The sequence below is a fragment of the Syngnathoides biaculeatus genome, chromosome 19 (assembly GCF_019802595.1).
Source record: "Syngnathoides biaculeatus isolate LvHL_M chromosome 19, ASM1980259v1, whole genome shotgun sequence".
Lineage (NCBI taxonomy): Eukaryota > Metazoa > Chordata > Actinopteri > Syngnathiformes > Syngnathidae > Syngnathoides > Syngnathoides biaculeatus.
Window position 1 is genome coordinate 6,880,029 of NC_084658.1, and position 17,961 is coordinate 6,897,989.

The 17,961-nt window shown below is 38.8% G+C and overlaps 1 protein-coding gene across 3 annotated transcripts in view; it reads left to right on the top strand.

Annotated features, from left to right (window-relative positions):
- stau2 (staufen double-stranded RNA binding protein 2) overlaps positions 1-17,961 on the top strand; it is an 86,653-nt gene that overhangs the window by 4,266 nt on the left and 64,426 nt on the right. For all 3 annotated transcript variants that reach the window (XR_009792742.1, XM_061805416.1, XM_061805417.1), the window contains exons 3-5: positions 3,130-3,260; positions 3,389-3,548; positions 4,441-4,576. Coding sequence is in view for 2 of the 3 variants with exons in the window: in XM_061805416.1 (XP_061661400.1) it covers positions 3,130-3,260; positions 3,389-3,548; positions 4,441-4,576 (427 nt within the window). In the remaining variant the exon portion in view is untranslated. The remainder of the gene's footprint in view (positions 1-3,129; positions 3,261-3,388; positions 3,549-4,440; positions 4,577-17,961) is intronic.

The following is a 17,961-nucleotide window of genomic DNA, read 5'->3' on the forward strand; positions in this document are numbered from 1 at the left end:
CGCACCACCAATTTTCTGCAATCCATATGCTCATAATTTTAGGAATCATCTGTATTTCTATTTTTCTAGGTTTCTACTTGCATTGATTTTCAAAAACGTAGTCTGTACAACAATCATTAATAATAATAATCTTTATGCATGTACTGATGCAGTAGTAATATATCTCACGACAGGCTACAGGACATGCTTGTCCTCGCCCCTGTAATTGTTAGAACAGAATCCCTCAACCAACTAAAAGAAATGCTCAACGATGGCACAACATTTTATTAATACTGTTGATAACACATATTACAGTCTTAAAACAAGTATTTTACAGTGTTTAACTTATAGGTTTTTTCCATTACATATTTGTGCATAAAACATTTGTGCATAGTGAAGTTTACCCACTATATTACACATCCTTGGCCAAGACTTAAAAAGAAGCATCTGACTCATCTCCAATCTGAAAAATGTCCATTGTAGCTACCTTTGTGCATCACTGTCAAACTCATCATTGATGACTTGGTCCAGATCTGATCCCTCCTGCATTCATGAACAGTGATCCCATCTTCCTGCCACAGCATGTCATCCTCTGTGCCATCCATAGCGTTTGTGAGGAAACATATTTTTGATTCCTAAGAGTCTTGGTTCCCTTTATTCCTCGTTACTGTCAGTGCTTTGATGGGAAGGTCCACCGTGCTAACAGCGCAGCCTCTTGTCACCATTCAGCTACAAGCTTCATAGCATCAGGTTGCTATCAAAACGAGAGCTCGAACTACGTAGAAATAAAAAATGGGCACTTTTAAAAATGCGAGCATTTTAATTGCGCGCGCTATTTTTTTTAAATGATCGTATGATCATACTACGTAGTTTCAGCTCATGTTGTTTTGCTTCCGGTTTGGGCGCGTCATCAGCCGGAGTGATTACACATTTCTTTTAAAAGCGGCTGCACAACTACCCATTGTCGTCGACATTTTTTTGTCTTCATTTAAGTTAAAACAAACTCACGGGCGGTCGTTTCTGATGTTTGGTGCAGTAGCAACAAATGTGCTACGCTAACAATCGTGAAAGGCAAAGCTTCCCCGCCCCCTCCAGGGAGGTCACAGTTCAGAGTTCAGGTTGGTGGCCACATTACTGTAATATATATAAATTTGTAACATAAGAGATCGAATATCATATCGAAATTTCTGTGCATACCTTTTTTTTTTTTTTTTACCACTCTATGTACCTGTATGCGACTATACAATGTGATCGTATTATTTAGTTTTCATCAGTGCCTAAACATAATGCGCTCAATTGTTTTTTTGAAAATATTTTTAGAAAAAATTGCGCATTATTTTTGAGAAATTACAGTATGTTTACTTTTTGTCAGTGTATTTTTGCTCTATTTGTTTTCCTTGCCTCCTTGTTTGTGTGCACCTATGTAAACGCTTTCTACACTAGTGTTATTTTTAGATCACTACTCGGCTGGACATGACCAAGATTTCTGGGGCTGATTACCAACCAGTTAAAAATGGGGGGAAAAAAGCAATAACAGATCACTGATCCAATCACAAAATGTAGAAATGTGTCTATTTTAATGACTTGTTCATTTATTTTTTATCATCGGGAAGTGTATACTGAGTATCTTCAAAAGTATTCCCCAGTCCAGTGATTCCCAACCAGTATGCCGTGGCAGATTAGTTTAACCATGAGCAGTCATCGGTGCACGATGAGAAATTATCAAATATCTTAACTTAACTTAACTTTGCTGCTCAAAAAATTCTTCTTCTACAAGGAATAATGTATCTTTGTTCTTTTATTTGTCAGGAGGCATAGTCTCAGACAAAACAATTACCGTAATTCTTGCCCTACAGAGCACACCTGGTTATAAGCCTCGGTACACAGAAAGAGTTAGCCTTACCACGGTACTAGCGTTAGTGTGTACCAAGCCTTATAACCAGGTGCGCTAACGCTAGCGCCATGCTAAGGCTAGCATGGCATAAACGGCAGGGGTGAAAGCGTGTGAAAAAAGTCGCGGCTTGTAGGAAATTACGGTAAATGCTTATCTATTAGGTGGCAGGAAGTACAAACAGTAATTACTGTGTACCCAGGTTTTGTGTCAGTTTTGTTTGTTAGTGTGTTGTGAGGTTTTCCAACTGTAAAATATGTGCCATTGCTCTATCTTCTTCTTCTTTTTCTTTAATGGTTGAAAATCATTGCTCTCATCAGGTCATGTATTCTAATCAATCAGGTCAAACCAACATTGCTTGCATGACAGAAATAATGGGAGCTAAGTGACTGTAATTTAACTTTATTGTAATTAAATTACTTCACACACACACCAAATCTCCAAATTATGAGTCGACATAACGTCAACATTTACACACAACCGTTACTGCTAGCTACCACTAGCTTGCTAGGCTACATAATGTTTGGTTGCCTGCTAGCGAGTGGTATCGTATTAAAAGTAAATGAACGCACCTAAAGCAAGCCTTAAATGAATGTAATCTGAGCACCGCTGACTAATAGCACACGTTTTTCCCCATTTTGTTCTTGTAATACATGCGTCGCCATGATAATGAGTGTATCCGATCACGTTTGAGTTAACAAAGGCCCCTGATTGTGAAAGACATAATGTACTTATATCTAAATATGAGATTTTATTGCAGTTGTCTGACATAATGCAACTGTGAAAGATGAAATTTGTCTTGTAGTTTAAACAATCTTCTATCTTCTTTTAACCACTGACTGTTTTCTCCTTCATCCATGGTTGCTTCTATCACTTGTCTGTTTTGCTGACTAATTGTGGTGTGTGTTGACTTTTGATGATACTTAGGTTAGTTAAGTGCAAATTCCTTGTCCATACTATTCTCCCGCATCGGATACATAATTTATTTGATAGCCAAAGATGATTATCCAAATTGTTTATGAACCAGGCCCTCCATGAGCCCAGTTTCCATTGTGTTTGTATCTTTTTGAGAGGGTAACACTGTTCAAGGATTTCTAAAGGGCTATTTTAATTAAAATAGTATTTTACTCCCAGTAGGTGTTGGGGGCCTGAACTCATCACCCTCTGGTCACGCATTTCACTGCTGGATAGAAGCAAAATAAAAAATACTCCACCGAGGATCCAGTGTTCAGTTTTCTTTCACTATATGCTGTGCCCAGGTTCGCCGGAGGAGAACATGGCAAACCCTAAAGAGAAAACTCCAATGTGTTTGGTGAATGAGTTATCCCGTTTCAATCGGATCCAGCCACAGTACAAGCTCCTCAGTGAGAGAGGCCCTGCACACGCGAAGGTGAGGACACTGACTTTGAAACAGAACTTTAATCTATAATCAATCTTGAACGTTCCAACAACGTCAAAGAAATGACTTGTCTTTTCACTGTCTTAACTTGGCGTTGCCTCTGGGTGTCGCTGTTGCAGATCTTCACAGTGCAGTTGAGTCTTGGGGAGCAGGTCTGGGAGGCGGAAGGCTCCAGCATTAAAAAGGCCCAGCATTCCACAGCCTCTAAAGCTCTGCAAGAGAGTGTCCTTCCCAGACCAATGCCCCGGTCACCTAAAGTGGAAATCAACAGCAATCCAGGTACTGTAAGCAAAGGGAAAACATATCGGCTTTTGTGTTTTTGAAGGATCATGTGAAAGATTTCACTCTGTTTGGAAAGCATATTTTAGTTGCGTAGCAAAGCAACTAATACTAAAATACTCATTTGACAATAGATACTGTATATATAATCGATATGATTAAGAAAATATGTATGGTAAAGTTGCCAGAATAAAGTTATAAACTTACATGAATAATGATGTAATAGTCACAAAAGAAATGCAATTTTGAATATATTTAATTGTAACTTTTATTTAAAAATTTTCTATGCCAACATCTGTGACCAGCAGTTTCTCTCTATCGGCTATATTTTTGTTTATTATTTGTTAAAGAGGCCACAATATTTGAGTCTCTGGAGTGCCTACCCATTGCTCCAATGTAAAATGAAACAACCAAGTAAATCTTTTGTGATATGCCTATTTCTGAGAATGTGCCTGTGACAGAGCCATTCTGCACTTACACCCGACTGTTGTTATTGTTATAAATATTAGCTTCTGATGGGCACCACTTCTTTGACTGCTTCGTGTGTTTGCCGTTTCGTCTGGTGTGTCAAACAAATATGCGTTCATCTAAGATGACACGCTGTGGCGACCCCTAATGGAACAAGCCTAAAGGAAAAGAAGAAGATTGTAGTTCTTTCTAAGGAATGAAGACATTAAATAGCTCTTTCTACTGATTTTTGATGCAACTGTAAAATTTCTTTTGTTTTGTAAATGTATCATTTTTCTATGTAATTAAACTTTTTTTTCTGTAAAAAATATTACTTCTCTAAATATTACCACTTCATCGTAATATGTAGAAATATTACCATTGAAAATGTTGACATTTTCCTTCTTCATATTAAATATTTTTCCTCATGTAATTCCTCACACAGGGAGTATAACACCAACAGTGGAGCTCAATGGTTTGGCTATGAAGAGAGGTGAGCCGGCCATCTACAGGCCTTTGGATCCTAAACCCATGCCCAACTACAGAGCTTGCTACAACTTCAGAGGGATGTTTCATCAAAGGTGAGCTACATTTTGCATTATTTTTTTGGGGTTCATATCTAAACCTCAGACAACACAAGGACAGCAATTGTGAGCTGGAGCCTATCCGAGCTGACTTGGATGAGAGGTGTGGTACAACCTGGACTCCTAACCCGTCAGCCATTCACAAGGCACGAAAAGAATAAGCATGGTAATAACGTGCTAAATCCACACGGGAATAGACTCTTCATGAAATACAGCAGGTACGGAAAGTGTTCAAACCCCCTGAAATTTTTCACTTATATTGGAGCCGTTTGCGAAAATTGTTTTTCATTTTTCCTCTCAATGTACATACATCACTGCACATTGATGAGAAAAAAACTAAATTGTTGAAGTTTATTCAGATTCATTAAAAAAGAAAAACTGAAATGTCACGCAGCCATAAGTATTCATATCCTTTGCTGTGACGCTCATATGTTTAACTCTGGTAGCGTCCATTTCTTCTGATCATCCTTATGATGGTTCCACTTCTTCATTTAATTGTACTGATTTAACTTGATTAGGATAACCACACCCCTCCCGGTCAGGGGATGGGAGAAAGTGCTAGAAACTCAACCCCCACTGCTGACCTGACCAGTTTTGGCATTATGGAAGAGTGGCCTGTCGAAAGCCTCTCCTCAGGGCATGACACATGAAAGTTTGCATGCAGTTTACTAAAAATCCCCTGAAGGACTCCAAGATGGTGAGAATTATCTGATTCCCTGGCCTGATGAGACCAAGATAGAACTTTTTTGCCTTAATTATAAGTCGTCTGTGTAAAGAAAATCAGGCACTGCTCATCATCTGTCCAAAACAAAAATGAACAATGTGTAAAAAAAAGGCTTGTTGCATCATTCCCAAAAAGATTAATGGCCGTATTAGTTCAAGAGGTGCTTCTACTAAATACTAAGAAAAGGGTCTGAATATTTATGGCTGTGTGATATTTTAAGTTTTCTTATTTGGTCAATCTGCAAAAAAAAAGGAAAATGAATCTTTTTTTTTTCTGTCAACATGGGCTGCTGTGTGTACATTGATGAGGGGAAAAATGAACTTAAATGATTTTAGTAAATAGGCGCAACAAAACAGTGAAAAATGTAAATTTGATTCTGAATAGTTTCCGTACCCCCAAAAAAATTTGATTCAGAAAAGTAAAGCATTATAACTACATGCTGTATTTTTAAATGCTGTGTTAAAAATTAGAAATTAGTAAAACCTAAAAGTGGTGTAAGATGACCACCGAAGCTCTGTAATATGCACTCCAGATGGCAGTGTTTCCTCATTTTTAAAATCTGTATTGAATTGGTTCTGTTAACAGGCTGAACAGTAATTTTGCAGCTTGCAAGCCGGAAATGTAATTTAGATTTACACACAGTAAGCATGCAGAGGAATCTTAAGTAGGAGTTGCATGTTCTACTTTTACAATTCCTGACTGAATCAAAGATGCTTCGTGGTTACATAATTTGTTGTTAATGAACAATTCGGAAAACAAAAATCCCATGGTTTGTACTTTTGTACAAAGTTTATTCTGAAAACGTCCAAACAGCTTCAGGGATAATGAGTGATTCACTGGCAATTTTGGTTAAAGAGTCAGTTCAGCGGGCAGTCTGGCATCTGGCTCACATCTTCTCTTTGATCTACAAAGTAACAAAGAGGATGAAAGAAAAATGTCTGAGTGGTTGAAGCGAGAATCTGTTTACCAATGTTTTGTATGTCGGTGTCACAGTGGTGAGTTTCAATGCGGCAGGTGGCACTCCTCTCGGGCTGTTTGCTTTTCAAGCGACTTTTCAAGTGAGCTAGAGTGGTCCTGAGGAGATGCATGCAGGTTAAAAACGAAGAGCATCCATTACCACAAGGTCATTTATATTTTCACAAGGTCTCTTTCTTTCAGTGAGATTAATGAAATTGGGTCCTTGTGAATATGATTGCTCTTCCTGTGATGACAGACTATGTGGCAGAGTGACGGGCCATAGCCACAATCTATCATCGTAACGACACCGCGGTGAAGCGAAGGTTTCCATATGCCCATGTCCTTACCTATTATGACGAATAAGAGTGATCTGGAATCATGTTGATGGACAATCGTCCCATTAAAAGGGCAATGTGGCTCTGATCCATCAGGACTCTAATCACCACCAGGACCCGTATTGATTCATTCAGAAAGTGCTTTGATGAGAAAATATGGTGATAATATGTAATGGGCATTCATCAGCATCTTAATTAATCTCATTTATGGCGAAGGACCTGTGAATAATTTCTGACCATCCAAGTCCACTTTAAAATCAGCAATTGATCTTTTGTGGTGTCGTTACCATCTCATTGTTCATTCTCAAATACTGCCTTGGAGAACATCCTCCTTGGTATGACGCTTATATTATTCAAGTGAGTCAACCAGTGTGGAAATTCAGTCTAAATCAATCATGGATGCTATCTAAAAAATGGCTACAGCAACATTTTCTTATGAACAATTCTTCCAACGTATGTTGTTTTTGGAACGCCCAATTTTTATTAGTCAGTCAAGGGCAGAAATAATCGGCCCCTAAACAACCATTTAACGTTTCACTCTCAAATGCAATAAGGGCCCCCAATAAGTTTGGACCCCTGGCATTGTCCTTAGCTTCTTGTTTTTCCCGACCTCCCCCCTCACACACACACACACACACACACACACACAACCACCCCTTGCCTGCAGTAGGATAGTTGTCAGAATTTGGAGTTGGGACAGGATTTTTATCCCTGAGGAGCAAGGCTGAGCAGCCTTTGACCACCCACCTTCTCCCACACCGAATTTGCTTATGTCAGTAACATTTTGTCAGCTGGAGAAATAAACGTCTGGGGGTTCTCTACCCTGTCACAATTCCTCTTGTGAACATGTTGACGTACTGAATGAGCCTTTACTGTTTTGTTAGAAATGAGGCTGAAGCCACTTTTCTTCAATGGGTTTGTAACATTTTAATGAGCTCAAATCTTAAATGCAAAACAGAAATACAGTACAGTAGAACCATACTTCATGCACAACCTGCTTAGTTAGCATCCGATTCACTTACATTTCAAAAGAAATTTAACATTGAATATAATCAAAAATTAATGTAATAAATTCCAAGTGATGGCACGGTGGATCAGCTGGTAAAGCGTTGGTCTCACGGTTCTGGGGACCTGGGTTTGATCCCGGCCCCACTTGTGTGGAGTTTGCATGTTTTCCCCGTACCTGTGTGGGTTTTCTCCAGGCACTCCAGTTTCCTCCCACATCCCCAAAAACATGCAACATTAATTGGATACTCTAAATTGCACCTCGGTGTGATTGTGAGTGCGGCTGTTTGTCTCTATGTGCCCTGCGATTGGCTGGCAACCACTTCAGGGTGTACCCCGCCTCCTACCCGTTGACAGCTAGGATAGGCTTCAGCACTCCCCGCGACCCTCGTGGGGATAAGCGGCAAAGAAAAATTGAAATTCAAAGTCAGTTGTTCAAGAATCAAACTTTAACCATTTTCGAATCTACAGAATACCTCCGTAAAAATAAGTTGACCATTATTAAGGTGTGACTATAAAAACATCCAGTGTATGTTCAACTTTTCTCACTTTCCCTTAACCCTTGTTGAGTTTTGTCCTTGTGGCGACGTCTCATATGGTGACATGAATGACTGCAGTTAAACATCTTACATGTCTCGGTTTTCCCTAAAAAAAAAAAAAATCTGGTCAACTTCCAAATTATGACTTCAGGAGGCATTTTGCATAGCTTCCACTTTATTTATATAAAATCAATATTTCTAAGAGCTTAGGTAGAGTTTTGCTTGTTTTGCTCAATGAACAGTTGAAAAGGTTTTATTTATTTACTTTGCTGACTTTGTGCATTGATTAAAGACACAAAGAAGCCATACATCAAAGGACAGCCTTCATCGTTAAGGAGAAATATCAGTGTAGCTCTGACTGTGATCTTGTCACTTCAAGGACATGACTGCGTGTGTGTGTGTGTGGGTGTGGGTGTGGGTGTGGGTGTGGGTGGTCGAGTCTTATGTAAGGAATACAAACAGGATTGCAGAGAAAAGACACTTATTCTTGAAAAATTAATCTCCGACATGGCTGGAGGGCTCAGACAACCACATGCTCACAGACATTTAGTGCCGTGAAAAAGTATTTGCCCCTCTTGTGATTTTTTTTTTTTTTCTTGCATATGTATCACACACACAGGTTTCAAATCCTTAAACCAGTTTTAATCACTCAGAGACAACCCAAGGAAATACAAAATGCAGTTTTCAAATGACAATTAAATCTATTAAGGCACAAAAAAAATCTAAACCTTTCTGCCCCCCTTGTTACATAACTAAGGCACACTTTTGGAAAAAAAAAGTGAGTCTGGAAAATGTTACAATGCCATTTTCAAGGATTTTGGGCTCCAGCAAACAACTGTCAGAGCCATTATCCGAAAATGGAGAAAACTGGGAACAGTGGCAAACCTTCCCAGGAGTGGACAAGTAACTAAAATTACTCCAAAGTGCATTAACAACTCATCCAAGAGGTTACAAAAGAATGCCAAACAAAATCAAAAGACCTGCTAGCCTCGCTGTCTTCAGTTAGTTAGTCAGTCTTCATGGTTCTACCATAAGAATGACACTGGTCAAACAAAAATGGCATCCATGGGAGATTTTCCAGGCAAAAACCTCTGCTGCCAGCAAAGCATACAAAGGCTCATCTCACATTTGCCAAAAAAGTGATGATCCTCAAGACTTTTGGAGAAACATCCTGTGGACTGACAAGTCAAAAATTGAACTTTTTGAAAGGTCTGCAGCCCGTTACATCTGGCGTAAAAATAGCACAGCATTTGATAAAAAGAACACTATGCCAACAGTGAAACGTGGTGGTGGTAGTGTGATGGTCTGTGGCTGCTTTGCCGCCTCAGGACCAGGACAACTTGCTGTGATTGATGGAATAATTGCTGTGTACCAGAAAATCCTGAAGGAGTGCATCTGGCTTCAGTTTGTGCCCTCAAAATCATGCGCTCTCTGATCACACAGCAAGACAACGATCCGAAACACACCAGCAAGTCCACCAAACAAATTTATGTTTTAGAGTAGCCAAGTCAATGTCCGGATTTAAATCCAGTTGAGAAGTTGTGCACTTTTCTGTATTCAACATTTTCCATCATCTCCTCAATGCAAGGTGCCCAATGTCCTTGGCGCTCCTCCTCAAACACACCAATTTTTTTTTTTTTTTTTAACGACAGCCCATTAGCCCTGTTTAGCTTGAAGCATCCATGGGATCCCTTGAAAGGCACTATATATATTTCATTTTTTATTATTATTATTATTGTTATTGTAGTCTCATGTAGCCAAATCTCATGTTGTTTTGTCCACCCAGGCATTCCACAGATTTAGTGTCTCTTATCCATTTTCGTCATCGCTGATCCAAAAACAAAAGAGTTGCCAAAAACTGTAGGAGAGGCATTGTGTTTTATTGCTTTCATTTTTTTCTCCTTAGGTATACATCACAACATTTATACATTGATTAGTAAATCATATTCATGGCAATACATATGACATAAATAACGACAGGAAATGCACCAGACAAAGGGATGATGTGTTCAAATTGTTCAAATGAATGTCAACATAAAACAATATTTTATTTAAGAGATGAGGCAAAGAGGGATCAGATTACGGGTCCAAAATAAACAATTGTTTGGAAAGATTTGTGCTCACTATCGCTCCGTCTCCTCTTTCATGTCCATTTGAGTTGAAATGACTAAAGTTTCACGTTCATGTTTGTGTAAGTCATCATGTCCACAGCTCCACCTTTGACTCAGTGTTTTCAGCGTGAAACTCATCTGAATTTGACAACTCAGAGAGAGAGAGAGAGAGAGAGAGAGAGAGAGAGAGAAAGAGAGAGAGAGCGCAAGCTTACGTCAGATGAAGTTCCTTTAGTAATCGCTCATCTCCGTATGTTTGACAGCGTGAGGCAAACACTAAGGCCGACCTCCTCCCTGTAACTCTCCAGGACGTTAACCTACTGTATTGTGGCTTTGATGGCTGCACACTTGCTATAAGTTCCTTCCTTGCAAGTAAATCAAATGTTGATCTTTGAACTTGGAATAATTCATTCATTCATTTTCCATACCACTCATCCTCACAAGGGTCACGGCCTATCCCAATCTATCTCAGCGAACTGTGGGCATGGTATGGCCTGAATTGGTCTTCACCCAATTGCAAGGCACATATAAACAAACAACTATTTGCATTCACATTCACACCTATGGGTAATTTAGAGTGTTCATGGAACCTCCAGTACTCTGCATGTTTTTGTTTTGTGGGAGGAAACTTGAGTATCAGGAGGAAAGCCACACAGGCACAGATAGGACATGCAATCCTCACACAAGGGAGGTTGCATTTAAACCCAGGTCCTCAGAACTGTGAGGCATATGTACTAACCAGTCACACCACCATGCCACCAACTTTGAATTAGTTTTGGAAACTTTTAGGGCAACATCATAGAGTAATGGATAAAGTGAACTGGGACTGTCACATCAGTCACCAACCAGTGAGTTCAGTATGATTGGTATATTGTTTGGTTTCCCATTGTCAAACAGAGGGCAAGTTTGACAACCAGCTCCAACAGGATTCAAACCTGTTGCCATCTTACCACAAAGCCAAATCTTGGGTATTACACGACAATGCTTGGGCACAGCTCGTGCCCTGTGATTGGTCAACAGACAATAGTTGCCTGGAATTATGCGGAATGAAATGGGACAAACACACCATTGCAATTATACTGTGGCTTGCTTGTACATAAGGAATGCTGTTGATTTGGTGTGATCCTAACATTACTCATCCATCCATTTTCTTGTAGCTGTTGAGCTTTGGCCTCACAGTTCTGAGGATGGGTGTTCAAATTGCCCCCCAGCCCCCACACCTGTGTTGAGTTTGCATGTTCTCCCCGGGCACTCCGGTTTCCTCCCATATCCCAACATTGGAGACCCTAAATTGACCCTAAATGTCATTGGGATTGTGACTGTTGTGTCTGTCTTCACGTACCCTGCAATAGGTTCCAGCACTCCCGTTAACCTCGTGAGGATCAGTGCCTTAGAAAATGGATGAATGGATATTTTGGTGCCATGTGGCATGGTGTAATTGTTTTTCATGCTCACTGGAGAAATCATTCTGCTCATAGATATTTTCCGTTTATGCAATACCTGTTTTTAGTGAGTTCATCAAATATTATTTTCAAGCAGCTCGTATTACTTCCATGGTGAATTATTTTGTATATATATTTTTTTTTCTTCCTAGAAACCAAATCCTTTTTGTCTTAGCCTGTTCCCTCAGAGTAATACTATTGTACATTTTTCATATTTGGAAGTGATACACGATGTGTCACCATTCGTCAGCCATTACGACAGCCTCGGGGTTATTTTATTGGGGGCTCTGATTTCTCCTGAGCAAAGCATGGAAGGAGGGCCCCGAGACTGATTACAGTACTTGCACAAGGGTGCTTTAATCTCACGTTCAAAATTAAAACCACAAAAAGCCAGGGGAAACAGCGGATGCTCTTAGTTCTGACACTCAGATTAAATAAGCAACAAAGCATCTGTCGTGTGAGATGTTTTGGATCTAAAATGCTGTTTTTCTGTAAAGATGGTTACATTAGTAGTCCAATGTGACACAGCTGTCAGTAGGAGAAGTGTATCACAAACATGTGAGCGGGTAATTCAACTCTCCGTCACTAATGACTTACATTATAACATACAAGTTGCAACATACGTACGTGCAAGTTTGCTGTTGAACATTTCAATATAATAACCTTCTCTCATTTGAATCTAGGCTGTTTTAAAAAAAAAAAAAAAAAAAGTATTGTCTTTTTAGACAAATACTTAATTTCTAATTGATCAAAGTCATTAAATGGAAGCTTATTTTCCAAGATGCTGGTCAATTTCCAATGTGTTCAGATTACAAAACATTTTTCCTGTGGCATAAATAATTGGCATTAAATGTATCCGTTCCATGGTCACATTCTTGCCATATCTTTTTTTATTTCACTTAGGCCCTGCATCTCTAAAATTAAGAGTATTTCAAGTGTTTTAAAGTTTTAACATGTTCAAAGTGACCCACTTAAAGCAATGCATATGCAGTTAAGCATTAATGTAGTTTGAAAAGACATTGAAACAAAAACGTTATTATGCATCATTAGTAGTAGTTAGTCGGTAGTCAAATGCCCTACTGGACCTGTTACTATCCATTAGAAATGTCAGGGATAGGAGGTACTGACATTTTCTGATCATTTCCCAAATAATTTTCAAGTCTATTCTTCAATTAGGAGCATATTACTCTAGATTAAGTTGTTTTTCCTCAGTAACATGGTATCAGAATTCTTTATGTTAACAGTTCTTTTGATACTACGAAAGGGTCTTTCTCTGAAATCACTTGGGCCGGATTTACCGGAATCCCCAAAAATGAAGTACAAAATGTAATACAATAGTTAGTGTATCAAAAAAATACTTCATTTTAATAATAGAATAGTAATTTGTTATTTGTTAATACTACCTCCATTTTCAACACTGCTTATCATCACTAGGATTGTGGATATGAAAATAAATATTTGTGTGATTACATGATCATGTCAATGCTTGGCAAGCCAGGTTAAAGAGGCTACTGTGTGATCAGAAATTAGTCTGAAAGTGGCATTATATCATGTACTATTTGTGTCTTAGTATTGATTGGGTTGCAGAGAAGCAACAAGCATGATTCAATTGGGAGCCAGTAAAAAGTAAAGATTTAGTATACAAAACCTGCTAGCAACCAAGTTAGCTTCACAGAATTTAGTTGGAATTCCTCTTACCTGACTATTTGAAACAAATAATTCAGACTTTCCTTCATCTCAGGGTCAACTTCCTCAGATTTTTATACAATATAACCTACTTTGTGGACTACCCCTCAGAGCGGCTTTGTGTGTTTGGCAGATCCTGGGTGCGCCTGGTTAGTAGATCAGCTTCCACATCTGTTTGCATGAGCAATCAGGTTTGCACCGATTTTAGCACGCGCAAACCTTTAGTAAATCAGGCCCTGAGTGCCCGTGGCCAAGTAGAAGGCAGTCATGGTCCCAAGAGAAAGCAGCGGACCTCCCACAGTTGGTGTCGTTCAATTATTTATTTTTGTCATCTTTCATTTTAATTACGACTACAGTCACATGGGATAAACAGATGTGTAGGGTGAGCATGACTGACTTAAAATAATGTCGTGAGAAACCACTTCCCTGTCTACCATATCTACTTTGTTCTAGTGGAGGTGACATTCTCCTTAGAATTTATAAGTAGAGAGGCCAGCATTTGATTTGTTTTTTGTTTTTTTTTTCATGACAAGCTTTTTCATGTCACATCGTTATGTATTTTGTGCATTAGCAGTTGCGTGAGGCAAAAAGGAATAAAAGCAATTAATGATGGACACAGGGAATGAAGTATGAGGGAGGAGGGAGGGAAAACAGTAAATGTCTGGCAGGAGATTGGAAGAAAGTGCAGCTGGAGGAAGAACAAGCCTGGCCAAGTTTTTTTTTTTGAGGGGGGGGTTAATTTTTTTTCCCCCCTCAAAGCCTCTGTCACTCTTTTGCTCTCAAAGGAGCACCGTCCCATTTACGTCGCTCTGGCTATGTCACCTTGTGTTCATATATGTGCGCGACTTGTAAAATCCTTCAATTGTTGGCAACTATAGTCTCCATGTTGGTATAAAGAAACCCAACGCATGTGATGTTTTTCCTACCATTGGCTCACTGTATGTTGCTGAACATGGTTTCAGCCAAACGCCAACAACAGACACGTGTGCAAAATTCAATTAGATAAAAGCATATTTTTACCGTGAGGATGGCCCTCACATTTTCCTCCAGAAAGCTTGTCAGATTTTGTTCAGTTTGACTCCAGCACATTTTCAATTCACAACATTCCAAAATATTAATTGTGAACCAAATTTCTGATTCTCTAACAAGTTACCATTTATCCTCAACAAGTGGCCTCTACTGTAATGGATGTTATGCCATAAATTATGACCGATGAGGCCGGTAAATCAAAAATGTGGACCAGTAATCTAACGTGTTACTTTTTATGTTAGTCAGATTAGTTACTTTGATTTATTTGCCAATAGTTATTTTTTTGTTCAGAAAATACAGAACTTAGTATGCCTCTGAATACTGATATGCTATTTATGCACAGGTGAAAGAGGTTTATCATTAACAAGCTTCAGTGTTTGTGTTCATGAAGCAAGTCAATATTATTAAACCAGGACACTTGATTCAGTCACAGTGGATGTCATAAGTCTAGACCAGTTTTGAGCCTTTGTTTTAGTAGTGACTAATAAAACTAATGAAACACTATATTCTTAACTATGAACAACTAAAATGCACACAAGCACTAACTGCAGTATCGAAAAAAAACAAAATATTTATAAACGGAACAATCTGGAGCAATGACGTCACGTAAAGTGTTTACCGCACATGGTCAATTCACGCCAGTGGCACAAACACAATCCATGGTGATCAGGGATTGGCATACTTGAACTGGAAATACAGTCACTACTTCCAAGTTACACTAAAGAGGTCAGAGGTGGGTAGAAAAGCGCTGCATTTGTTCCGTTACGTTTTCTCAAGTACCATTGTTGATAAACTGTACTTTTTAATTTTACTCGAGTTGTTGAGTTATGTTAAGAAGGTTTGATAATTTTACTCCTTGACAATCATCAATCTGCTTTTTGCTGCTTTTATTTAATGCGAGCGTTTACAGACCCAAGCATAACGGGGCTTTGTCTTGCAGCTCTCAAATTGTGACTTCCCAAACTTGGATATTTCAGCCCACTTCTAATCTGAGAAAACACCCTGCGGTCAATTGCAGATGTTTCAATTGTTGTTTTGGCATTGGATATGGAAAAATTAGCACCATCGCTATGGTGTTGCACATATAATCACTTAGTCTGGTCAGCAAACAGCTTCTTTATGAAGTGAGTGAATGTGTTATTGGTTTTTGAGCACTTAAAAATTGAAATGATGGCAGGTGTGTGTCATCTGCCATATGGTATTTTTGTGTAAGTTGATGCTCTGGAAAAAAAAAATCTGAAATTACTCACAAATTTTGTTTTTTTTTCAATGAGTATTTTCTTACTCTTACTGAACTCTGCTCTCAGGTGGTCATTTTAATTGGCTTCAACAACACTCATATTTTTTTTTTTCATGTAATTTGGGTGGCGTACATCAACAGCTAATGCTTACAGTAAAGCAATTTTTTTTTGGGGGGGGAGTACTGTGGATAAGTGATATTCCAGCTGATCGACAGCTGCTATACTTTTTTTTCCTAATTTAGACAACCCCCTCATTATTGCAAGCTTACAATCTGTTTCATGACACCGCAAGGCGAAAGTAGCATCACAATAAAAACATCCATCCGTTTTCTTAGCTGCTTATTTTTTTATTAATAAGTTCATTAAATTACATTTTAGTCTCCGTCTAAAATGCAGAGGGGTTGTGTCAAGAAGGCCATCCGGTGTAAAACTGTGCCAAACAAATATGGGTTCATCTGAGATGACATGCTGTGGCGACCCCAAACGGGACAAGCCGAAAGGAAAAGAAGAAGTTACTTTTGAAATCAAATGAACTGAGTTACTTTTAAGCTCAAGTCATCAAAAAAAGTAAGTTACTTTTTTAGGGTAACTGGTAACTGGCAACTCTGATTATGAAAACTAAAAATAAAAAACTGCCTCCAAAACCGAACTGGTGGTCAATAGGCACAGTATTTGCTCTAAGACTTTCATCTAAAAACAAACCAAGCCCTGAGCACCGAGTTGAAAATAAACACATGAAGACCTACTGTGAGTTTTTTCACAGTGCCAGCTATCAGATGCTTACTCCGATAATGTTGCTAGAGTCCAACAATAATCTGCACGAATACTGCAGCTCTGCTGAACATTTTCTCTTTTAGCTTTCAAGCTTAAAGTACTTCCCTTGTCGGCCGCTGCTTAAAATGGATCTTTGTTGGAGCTTAACTGCCAAATCAGGAGCAGATTAATTTAGTGTGGGCAGTGTGATGTACATTAACTGCACTGTTACTTACACGAAAAAAAAATACAAACTCAATTCCAATTAAGTTGGATGTTGTTACTTAAAAAGATAGTGATTTGCAAATCATATTCAACCTACTTTTAATTGAATTCACTACAAAGAGCAGCTATTTAATGTTCAAACAGCTCAACTTTATTGTATTTAGGAAATAATCATTAACTTGGAATTTTATGGCTGCAACACGTTCCAAAAAAGCCATGGGAGCAGCCGGCGGGCCCGCCCCGTTTCGGTGCACCCACACAATGCGTCGCAGCTTCAGTTCTCAAATATAATCGGAGGTGGCATGTCTGTTTCCAAGTATATTCTCACCCAGACGTAACAAGAGCGCCAACAAGGACACAGCTGTGTTTTTCACTCACAAAAAGACACCTGCACCAAGAATGCTTCTGCAAAACTGTGCCACCCGGCCAGAAGAACTGTAAAATACGCCTGAGTCGCTATTAATAATTTCTTATGTATCCCACCTCATAGATTGATCATGAAAATTAAATTTATTTCTCAAATGTAATATTTTTCTTTTAATCGGGATATGCTTATACCCAGTCCTGGATAAAGCAAAAGAAAATGGATGGAGGTTTTTATATTTACATGTCAAATTAGTGTTTTGGCCTCAAACAGGTTTTGATCTTTGGTGTCATTCTAGAATGCAGTAGTGTGAGTGTTTAAACGAGAGAAATGTGAGAAAATGTTAATGCCTTTTGAGAAAAGTTTATAAAATGTGTTGTTAATGGTTTAACATTCTTAAAACATATGTAAGAAAAGAAAAATGAAAAAACAACTTATAAACTAACATGCACTGTAAATGGAAAAAAAATCCTGTCAATAAAATAACATGTAAACAAAAAAATATATAAAGAATGAAAAAACAAAATGAGGAAAAATCAGCTTCTACTCCGCTGATTTCACTTAACACAGTATTTTAAGAACGTAATCTGAACGTACACACTAATTAAATATATGTTGAACCTGACTTGCAAATCATGGTATTCTGTCTTTGTTTAACAATGTCTGAATTTAGGTGGCATTGTGCATCATCCGGTAAAGCGTTGGCCTCACCGTTCTGAGGAACTGAGTTCGATCCTGGCCCCACTTGTATGGCGTTTGCATTTTCTCCGGGTTCTACGGTTTCCTCCCACATCCCAAAAACATGCAACATTAATTGGACACTCTAAATTGCCCCTAGGTGTGATTGTGAGTGTGACTGTTTGTCTCTATGTGGCCTGCGATTGGCTGGCAAACAGTTCAGGGTGTACCTGCCTGTACCTGCCTCCTGCCTGTTGAAAGGTGGGATAGGCTCCAGCACTCCCCGTGACCTT